We start from the raw sequence: 9,999 nt of genomic DNA on the forward strand, positions 1-9,999 counted from the left end.
AACTATGATCACACCACTACCCTCCAGCCTGGGCAACATAGTGAGACCTTTTCTCTTTAAAACAAAAATTAAAGTTAATCTTGCTTAACCTTTTACTGGCTCATTTTTGGCTGTGTCATGGAGTTGCTGGCCTCAGTCTTCTCCTCTTCCTCCATTTAATCATTTATTTTACAGAACCTTTTCTTTTCAGTTTAATGAGACACAAACTCTCAATTTTTTATTTAAAACAGAAATGTAATAAACATATAAGCTAAACATTTCCTCATTAATATGAAAAAAGAAAGCATTAGTAATCCTGTTTGGTCTAAACAAAAATTCATAAGTGTTTATACATTTTAAAATATGATACTGTTTCAAATATTACTAGGCCAATAAATCATATAGAGAGACTCAACCAGTCAGAATTAGACTTTTAAAGAATTACTCTCAGGGGCTGAAATAACTCCAAAGACCAGGGAGTTTACTAAGAACATTTACAAAGATAGAGTTTTGGTGCTGGGCTATATCTCATTTAATGCAACCAGAAGAAAGAAATATTTTTCTCCTTATTTTGCTGATCTGTCAGTTTTTGCTCAAGTTAGAAGAGCCTACAATTTCAAGGCTAGATAACCGCAATTCCATGAGTTAACACAAATAAGAGGAAGACCGGCAGAAGAGTTCAAAACTTACAATATGGAGGGAAATCAGTCAAATAGGATTACTCATAAATGGAATACTGGGCATGTAGTTTCTTAATTTTCATTAGTTATGCAATTAGTTATGCAAATATTTTATTGTTAGTATTTAGATTAGTGTTTTAGAATGTTTTGTAGAGACTGAAAAGCAAATAAGTAATTGCATTAGCATTGTTAACTATCAGTGTTTTTAGTCTGATGAATGATCACACAGCTGTGTTCTCAGGCTGCAATAACAAAACACTACAGACTGGGCGGCTGAACCAACAGAAATTTATTTCTCACAGTCTGGAGGCTGGAAGTCCAAGACAGAGGTGCCAGCGGGGGGTGGTTCATTATGAGGCTTCCCCTCCTAGCTTGTAGGTGGCTGCCATCTCTCTGTGTGCTCCCATGCCCTCTTGTCTGTGTGCACAGGGAGGAAGGGAACAAGTTCTCTGGGGTCTCTCCCTATAAGGACACCAATCTTGGCAGATCAGATTCTCCACTGTGACTATGTGTAACCTTAATTACTTCCTTAGCAGCCCCAGCTATACACTGAAGTTTGGGGCTTCAACATGGGAATTTAGGGGTGAGAGTGGGACACAAACATTCAGTCCATAACAGTGGCCCATTAAACTATGAAAGCAGATAGAAAAAAAAAATCACAGTTCAAGAATGACATAAAACTTAAGTAGGTATTCTACAGATTAATGCTAGAGCTAAGCTGAGATGTTACAATGTAACAACATAAACTCACTGCTTTTTTTCTTCTTCTTCTTTTTGAGACAGAGTCTCACTCTGTTGCCCCGGCTGGAGTGCAGTGTCATGATCTCAGCTCATTGCAACCTCTGCCTCCAAGATGCAAGTGGTTCTCATGCTTAAGCCTCCCGAGTAGCTGGGATATAGGCATGCACCACCACGCCCAGCTACTTTTTGTATTTTTAGTAGAGACGGGGTTTCTCCATGTTGGCCAGGCTGGTCTTGAATACCTAACCTCAGGTGATCCACCTGCCTCAGCCACCCAAAGTGCTGGGATTACAGGTGTAAGCCACTGTGCCCGGCCAACACTCATTGATTTTTAAAGACGATCTTTCCCAAGTTCGTTCACCTTAGGGCTGATATATACCTTCAAAACCAGATTTTGGTCTCTAATATTAACTTCTACTAAAAGCCAGGATTTTCTCTTGGCCTATAATTTTCTGTAAAGGTACCGTTAATGTTCACTATTACAATTAAGCCTTGGTCTAGGTCATTCTGAGAACAAGCTCTGGAGATCACAATTTTAAGGATTAAGTAATCATAACGATATTCTTTGTTCTGACAAAATTATTAATCTGACAGTGACTGAATTATCTTGGGACTCTCCCAAGCCCTAAATGAATACAGCAAAGATAAATGTCAAGAATTCAGGAAACAATTGCTTCTGCTAGGCCTGTAAGCTACTAACAGACCATGCTTCTGCAGAAAATGATTCTGGACAAATTTTTAAAAGCAACAAACTACATGAAGTCACATAAAAAAAGAACTCCAGCCTTGGAGGAAAGGTCACAGGCTGAGTTTCTTATTTTTATGGCTTTTACCCAGACTGCAAGACACAGATCTGCATTGTGCAGGACAGCTAAAGTTCCTTTAGAAAACCACCATCTTTCTGACTGGAAGAGTCAGGGGTCAGAATGGGGGGCAACCACCACTGCTGAAAACAGCTGGGGGAGGAATCTCTGAAAGGAGAGCCAGAAATGGGGGAGCTCCAAACTCTTTGTGTCAGCTCTGTCCAAATCTCTAACTGACTTGTGAACTAAAAAGAAAGGTTTCTACCCTCAGCAGACTGTCACCCATAGACATTTACATAGCATTTTGGTTTGGAGTTCTTTGTAATAGTCACTTCACAGAAAAATATATAGGTGTTGTTTTGCCCTGGAAGCCAGACAGATCAGAATATTGGGTAAGATAGCTGGGTCAGTTGTCCTTGGATGGATCCCAAACACTATGTTCCTTTCCAGGCCTGAGAATCGCCGGACACTGTCAAAAACAATGTCAACACCCAGCATATCAGATGCGTCACTGAGATACACAATCCTTTTCTTCCTCAGTGCTTTCAAGAGCTCATGCTGATAGCGCTCCACTTCTCTAGTGGTGCTGACAAGCACAGCAACATCCTTAGGAGAATAGCCCCTTTCAAAGAAGAGCCTGCAGGTGTCTGCCACATAGGTCACTATTTGCTCCACAGTCCAGTTTTTAATAATCATTTTGCTGCCTGAAACACCTGGAGCCCATTTAGCTTCACTGAGAATTGCCAGATACCCATGGGGGATATTAACTGGAGGATTTTCTATGATTTTCTGCATTTCTTCTTGTATGTACTTGGCTATTTCATCTGCATTGCGGACTACTCTGGTGAGCTCTTCCTTTGGATACTGTGCTGAGAGAAGGGGAAGGCCACTACGACTTAAGTGGCTGGTCTGAAAGTAATCCAGAAAGATCCAGAGAACTCCTGGACAACCTTTTTCTCTCTGAGTGATGGTTTTTGCCTTCCCATACCAGTCCCCATCTTCAGTACGGAAATTCTGAGCTTCGTCAATGATGATGTGTTGAATGTGATCGAAGTATTCCCTCATGAAAGTTTTCCGGGTCTCTGCTTGGCAGATATTTTTTTCACTGTAAAAATTAAAAGAACACACTCAGGTTTTCTCTAAAAACAACAAGGGGAGAAAATGATTATATCATGTTCCTCTGAGCACAGTATGTTATCACAGATCATTTAACCACTCAATTGTCAAGGAAGAAGGTGACTTAGCAGAGAATATTAAACCCAGATTAAATAATACTTAAAGACGGAAGATCCAACTGCTTACCTGATAAAGTTCCTCAGAGGCTGGTTTTCGCAAACATAGAGAATTCTCTCTGCCTCACAGTGAAACACATTCCTGATCTTCTCCATGATCTTCATGGCCATGATGGTCTTCCCTGAGCCAGGTAAGCCGTGGACAAACAATTCTCTGTTCTTGCGGAGGTTTTTGGAGAATATCTCATACTGCTGGGCTGTGAGCAGATTTAAAACCTCACAGCCGAGCTGGTCACTCAAGAGAGACCTGAAGCCGAGCAAGACAATCACGAGGGACTGCAGCAGGGCTTCCATGTGCTGGGTGCCTGCAAGGCTATAGGACGCGGGGTAATCCATTGGAGACACTGCAGCCTCCAAGGCCTCTGTGCTGCTCTCAGGACTCAGGCAGAGGACCTTGGCCCTGACACACACCTTCCCGGTGTAGCTCCCCACGTTCACCAGGTTCTGCTTCAAAGTAAAGGCGGTGCGAGTGCAGTAGTCCTGGCCCTCTGCATCCCTCTCCCTGAGAACGGTGTAGAGAATGGGGGTGCTGTTCTGTGCTATCAGCAGAGCATCACAGATGACTCCTGGCTTCTCCTGCAAGTTCAGGTCCACAGCCCAGCTTCTAGAGAGGATCACAATTCCCTGGGAGAAAGGTTGCACTTGCTTGTTTATTAACTCCTCTAGTCCTTCATGCTGTGAGGACAGCTCCTTCCAGAGAGACTCTGGAGTATATCGCAAATGTCCTGGTGAGACTAGACATGAAGAAAATAGAAAGATGTTTTCACTGTGTTTGTGTGATTTTGTATGAATCACATGTTACGTTTAAAAGGGAGAGGAAAGCCCCCCAAAGAATCGTACACTTTAACAGAAATTCCTTCTGGTGCATCTCTTTTTTTTTTTTTGAAATGGAGTCTCGCTCTGTCACCCAGGCTGGAGTGCAGTGGCGCGATCTTGGCTCACTGCAAGCTCCGCCTCCTGGGTTCATGCCATTCTCCTGCCTCAGCCTCCTGAGTAGCTGGGATTAAGGGCACCCGCCATGACGCCCAGCTAATTTTTGTATTTTTATAGAGACGGGGTTTCACCATATTGGCCAGGGTGGTCTCGATCTCCTGACCTCATGATCCGCCCACCTCAGCCTCCGGAAGTGCTGGGATTACAGGTGTGAGCCACCGCGCCCGGCCTGGTGCATCTCTCTTTAACCCACACCCTACAAATCTGGTAAAACGAATGATGTCACCCTTCTATGTATCTCATGGACAATGGAGCATGTCAACTGAAATGTAATTTACTGAGCCTGAGAAAGTGAAAGCCGTATATTCAATTACTCTTGCATCTTGAATTCTTATGTGGAATGTTTAAAAACTTTTCTGATAAGCTAATGACTATAAAGATCTCAGGTAAGTAAAGAAACTATTTGGTGGTTAACAGACCTGAGGAAGGTCTTATATATGAATTACCTTGCCCTTGATAAATGTTTGGACATACATAGGATATTTTTGTATCATATTCTTCTGTCAAATCTCATACTTAATATATTCAATATGTGAAGTTAAGCCATTTCCCTCCTTGAGAAATTTAAGTTTCATTTTGTAAGTAGGAACTCTGAGAAAAAAAAAAACCTTGCTAAAACAATGTTTGGGCAGCAGGGAGAGGGGTTACCTAACATTGTCTATGGACTTGAATTATTATTTGGTGCTACCTCTGAAGCATTAGTGAGCTGTTCCCTCTAGCCTCTTCCAAAGGAAAATTATTTGTGGTTTTTCTGTATTCTTATATTCTACCAGGTGAACATTTTTATTCCTTTTACAGACATAATTCCTCCATCCTAGAAAAGTAGACCAGAAGTGGCTGATTATTCCACTGTGCCCCTGTAGTTGTACTAGATCACTGGTTTCCAAACCCAGCAGGGCATCAGAATAATCTGGGAAGCTTGCCCAAATGCACATGGCCAGGCCTTATCTCTGGAAATTAAGCGTTTATAAGTTCTTGGTATGGGCCTGGACATCTACATGTTTAACTACCTCCTATGGCATTTCTAATAATCAGCCAGATGTGGCAACCAATGGGCCTGATGATTTCTAAAGGTACCTGAAACTCTTCCCCGAGAGGCTTGTGGCATTGTCACTGTATACACCTGGATCTGCAGGACACAATCTTTCATGGATTTGTTTTCCACGAAATGTATTAAATGACTTCCCTCTGCCCTGATGTAAAAACTGGCAGTTAGTACCTGGAAATAAATGTCGTTGTAGATCTGCTTTGTGTTCCAGACCTTTCTTAGAATACACTGGTCTGCAAAGTGAAGGACTGTCAGATAGACTCAACTGAGACTCAAAGGCCTCAGTAAAGTCTGGAGGAAATTCTGAAAGAAAGAACATTTTAATTTACACTATATGATTTCATGTCTCACTACTGCAATAGGCTGTACAAGGCTGTGTCTAAATTTCATCTAACATGGTACAAGTCAGGCCACAAAGTCAGATGCGTTACTCTTTCTTGACTCTATGTCCAGGTTCCCAAAGACTCATCATTAAAAGCCCTTTTTCGAACCTTGAATGGTGTTTCCCCATGCAATATAATGCTCCCTGTTCCATGTTTGAATAGTTCTTTGCTTGAATTGCAGTGAAAAAAAACACTCTCTTTAAGTTCTAATCATCAGGTTTTTACATCCCTGTGCACGCACCTCCACTAATCCCACTTAAACAAACCTCAACCAACACTAGCCCTTGTCTCCCAGAGTTGATTTTATGCTAAATTGAGGTATGAGCTAATCATTATTATGAGGCTCCAGCAAATTCCAATTCAATGATTTTATTAAAGGAACCAATTTCCAAGTTTTTCCTTTACTTCTTCTTTTGTGGAAAATCATCATTCACAAAATATCTCATTTTGGTTTTTTCTCACCCAATAAAACTTAGCATCTATGAAAAGCATGGAGATTTAGAGAAAGTAAATTTCAATGGGTGTGAGAAGGTCAAGCTTAGAGAATAAAGAAGGAAGTGGTATTGGGGAAGAGGTAGAAAGGTCAGGGAGGGAGAATCTGCTTCCCTCTTACCTGGATCTGCGTCCATCATTTTCTCTACCCATTCCTGAATTGTCAGGGGACAGACATACTTCTCTTTCACCATCCATGACCTGGGAGCTTCCGAGAACACCACACAACAGAATGCCTTCACTTTAATCACACAGAGATAACCATACAACTCTTTCTCGCGAAACACTTCTATGATTTTGGTGCTGCACTCCACCGGAGGTTTGGAAGAGCAAAAATGGACAATGGGCAACTTAGAAATTGCTCTTGCAATTACATTTTTCAAAGAGTTAGGGTCAACTTTGTTTTTGGCACATCCCAGGACTTTCCTACTCTTATCATCCACTCCAATAAAAAGATAGCCTCCCTCAGTGTTTGCAAATGCAGAGATGTACTCTGGAATTATATTTTCTACATATTGTTGGATGTGTTCTGTAGAGAACTGTTTAAACTCAATGGATGGAGACTCAGGAAAAGATAGGATTTCACCATATTCAATAGTGTCGGTTTGGAAAACTTTATACGCAGGGTTTGAGTCAGATGTGTTCTGGTATACAGCTTTCATAATTTTACTAGGTGGAGACTCTTCATCAAACAGGTAATATTTGGACGGTCCCTTTTTGGTCTTCAGGAAATCGAATGCCTGTCTTGACTTCATGGGAAGCACAGAGGTGCCAGATCTACAGTATAATGAAGTACTAAGGCTGCAAATGCGGGAATTGAAAGAACCATGTTTAGGGACAGGGTCACCGCTCCAAGATTTAACAAAAATGTAAAAACACCTTCCTTGTTGCTTAGTCTCAAAGAAAGCCTGCAAACATTGATCCTGAATAAGATTTCTCAAGGATTCTTCTAAATCCAGTCCCATCTCTATGGGACACTCATCCTTATTGGCCATTTCCATCCGAATCACTCCTCCTCCTGAGTTTAATAAAGCACACGCAGCCCGTATAACTCTAGCCTTCTCTTGGTTTCTCTGAGTTTTCTGCAACTTTTTTCTATTTTCTTCTCCAAGAGTCACTTCTCTGACATCGATGACCAGGTCTGGGTAAGATAGATCCACACCCAGGGAGCAGTGATTTGCCTCCATGTTGAACTTGCACCTTAAAGTATTAGAAAATTTGTTTCATTTTTGATTAAAAAATTGTTACAGGCCTGCAATTCACTTACTAGAAAATATTTAAAACCTGTCTAATATATGCTGGTAGAAGACAATAGCAAGAAAGACAAGTATAGTCTCTTCAGGAACTGACTGGCTGGCAGGGAAGGGAACTAACGAAATTAGCCTTTACCATCATGTGTGATATGTGCTCTAAGAGGGAAAACACATTGAATAGGGTATCTGAACTAATCTGGAGACCATGGTTCAATAAGACTTCCAGGAGTAGGTTCCATTTAAGCCAAGACCTAAAGGATGCACTAGAACTGGCCAGGTGAAGTCATCAGCATTGAAACATGGAGGTAGTGGATCACCTGAGGGGCATGTGTACCACGGCATGAGAACATCTAGGTTTGGAACAGATTCTCCACGAACATCAACTTTAGAAGATAAGTAAAAGAAGAACACATTGAAAAGGAGACTGTAGAAAGGTCTGAGTATGAGAAATCGAAGAAGTAGGAGAAAAATCAAGGGTATTTGGTATTAACAAAGCCCGGAACAAGGTCACCTGCCGAGGTTTTAAGATGTCTAATACTGCTGACAGATACAGCTAGGTAATGACTGGAAAGTGTTATTAGGTTTAGTAAAATTAAGGTTAACAGTAACTTTGAAAAATGCTGTTCAGACACCTGGGAAATGGGCATCAGGAGACAATAAACCAGGGGCTAAGGTCTTGGAGAATAGAGTCAATGAAGATGGCTTGAATTCCAGTTCTGTCATTTAGTACTGTTATTAATCTAGATATTTACTCTTTCTAACTCTATGTTCTTACTATAAAACATGGTGCAGCCACCTGTGACTGTTATTATGAAGATTAACTCAGATAATTTACAACAAGCATTTAAAACTATGCTTTGGTTCACAGGTGTTCAGTAAGGTAACCTATATTAATTGACATTATTTTACAATGGGTTGAGGAATGAATAAGAGGTAAGGAAATAGCATTAAGTATACACCTGCTGTCTTCTTACACCAAAATCAGTCCTGAAGTACCTGTACACAGAAACATGTGCAGAGAGAGGCGGCAGAATTCAGAGGTCAAGATTCAGAAATAAAGGCTGGGACATTCACAATCTTACCACTTTGCCTAATTTAGACCCTTGCCTAGAAATTTCTACTGTCAGTATTCTGTCTTGCATTCCAAGACCACCGAAACATCTTTGTCAAGTTACTTGTAAAATATTCTTTTTGATATATGAGGACTTCAAAGTTAAATCTTTTCTCTTTACCCCCATGAACTTTATTGTTAAAGCCTAGATACGCTGATAGTTTTTCATTGGTAACTGTATTCAAATGGCAACCCCACCCATATCTTTTGCAGGCAGAAAACTCTTAGGGAACTCTATCCCAGCTCTTCCTTTGGGTATAAAGTTATTATAATCAGTGCCACTTGCAGATTCTTTGTAAGGTAGAGATATTGTTTCCTAAATAAAAGTGAAATCCTAAATAAAATTGAACTATTCAATAACAAATTGAGAATTCAGGGGGAAAAAAATCAGGAAGTTTACCAATATATTTAACAAAAACAACTGATTCTGTTTTATTTACAGAATAACTTTACCAGAATCCCTATCTTAATATAACCAGACTTCCCACCAGCACAGTGAATGCCCACCACCTGCTGTCTTCTTCCACCAAAATCAGTCCTGAATGAAGGACCCGTGTGCAGAAACATGTAGAGAGAGGCAGCAGAGTTCAGGGGTCGATTCAGACTTCTTTGAACCCCCCCAGTTCAAATACCGGCTCTGCCATTTATTAGCTGTGTGGTTTGGGGATATTTACTTGACCTCTCTGTACCTAAGCAAAACAGTGATAGCCATAAAAGCTGCCTCGCAGAGTTGTAGTGAGAAGTAAATGAGGTAATATATGTACAGCATTTAAAATGCTACATGACACAAAGTAAACATACAGTACTAGAGTTTGTTAGTTAAATGTAGAAATAATACCCTACAATCCAGGAAACAGGAGATGGGGGGAGGGTGGAGGTGGAGAGGGGCCTATGAGAAGCCCCTGGGGGCAATGGATGGCTGTTGGATAACAGCCTGTACACATGCATCTATCGGAGTAATTCGAGATAATTCTTGCCCTTGCTTCTCTGTCGAAATTGATGGAAAGTTTCACTTCCTACACAGGTATACTGTAGGTAAAATCAGAACAACGTAAATCCTCCCATCCACTCCCAAGCCTCCCTCCCAATCCACTGAGGAAAACTGGGTGGGAACTGGCTAGTCTCAGGCAGAAACGAAACCGAAGGAAACAGCTGCGACAGAAGCCCCCTCTTAGGAAACTGAAACACGGAGCTCTTTGTCCTTCTCAGATAGCGTCTCTGTAT

At 41.1% G+C, this 9,999-nt stretch overlaps 1 protein-coding gene across 2 annotated transcripts; it reads right to left on the reverse strand.

The window, feature by feature from the left end:
• Positions 1 to 930: 930 nt before the first annotated feature.
• On the reverse strand, positions 931 to 9,323 carry LOC105518734 (schlafen family member 13). 2 transcript variants are annotated; one of them, XM_011951837.1, is made up of 6 exons: positions 9,176 to 9,321; positions 7,574 to 7,611; positions 6,533 to 6,619; positions 5,708 to 5,839; positions 3,506 to 4,229; positions 931 to 3,308 (listed from the first exon to the last, which is right to left on the reverse strand). In XM_011951837.1, the coding sequence occupies exons 2-6, from the start codon at positions 7,596 to 7,598 to the stop codon at positions 2,537 to 2,539; spliced, it is 1,740 nt and encodes a 579-aa protein (XP_011807227.1). In that variant the 5' UTR covers positions 7,599 to 7,611; positions 9,176 to 9,321; the 3' UTR covers positions 931 to 2,536. The 2 variants fall into 2 exon arrangements, with proteins under 2 accessions (XP_011807227.1, XP_011807226.1); XM_011951836.1 differs by having other exon boundaries at positions 6,533 to 7,611; positions 9,176 to 9,323.
• Positions 9,324 to 9,999: the final 676 nt, after the last annotated feature.

Source organism: Colobus angolensis, unplaced genomic scaffold (assembly GCF_000951035.1).
Source record: "Colobus angolensis palliatus isolate OR3802 unplaced genomic scaffold, Cang.pa_1.0 Scaffold329, whole genome shotgun sequence".
NCBI classification, from domain to species: Eukaryota; Metazoa; Chordata; class Mammalia; order Primates; family Cercopithecidae; genus Colobus; species Colobus angolensis.

What these genes read in the sequence shown, in the direction of transcription:
- LOC105518734 (XM_011951836.1), bottom strand. Translation starts at nt 7,598, where the DNA reads ATGGAGGCAAATCACTGCTCCCTGGGTGTGGATCTATCTTACCCAGAC. An exon ending in AATGATGGACGCAGATCCAG is followed by an intron (nt 5,840 to 6,532) that starts GTAAGAGGGAAG and finishes TCTTTCTTTCAG; the next exon opens with AATTTCCTCCAGACTTTACT. An exon ending in CCTCTGAGGAACTTTATCAG is followed by an intron (nt 3,309 to 3,505) that starts GTAAGCAGTTGG and finishes TAATTTTTACAG; the next exon opens with TGAAAAAAATATCTGCCAAG.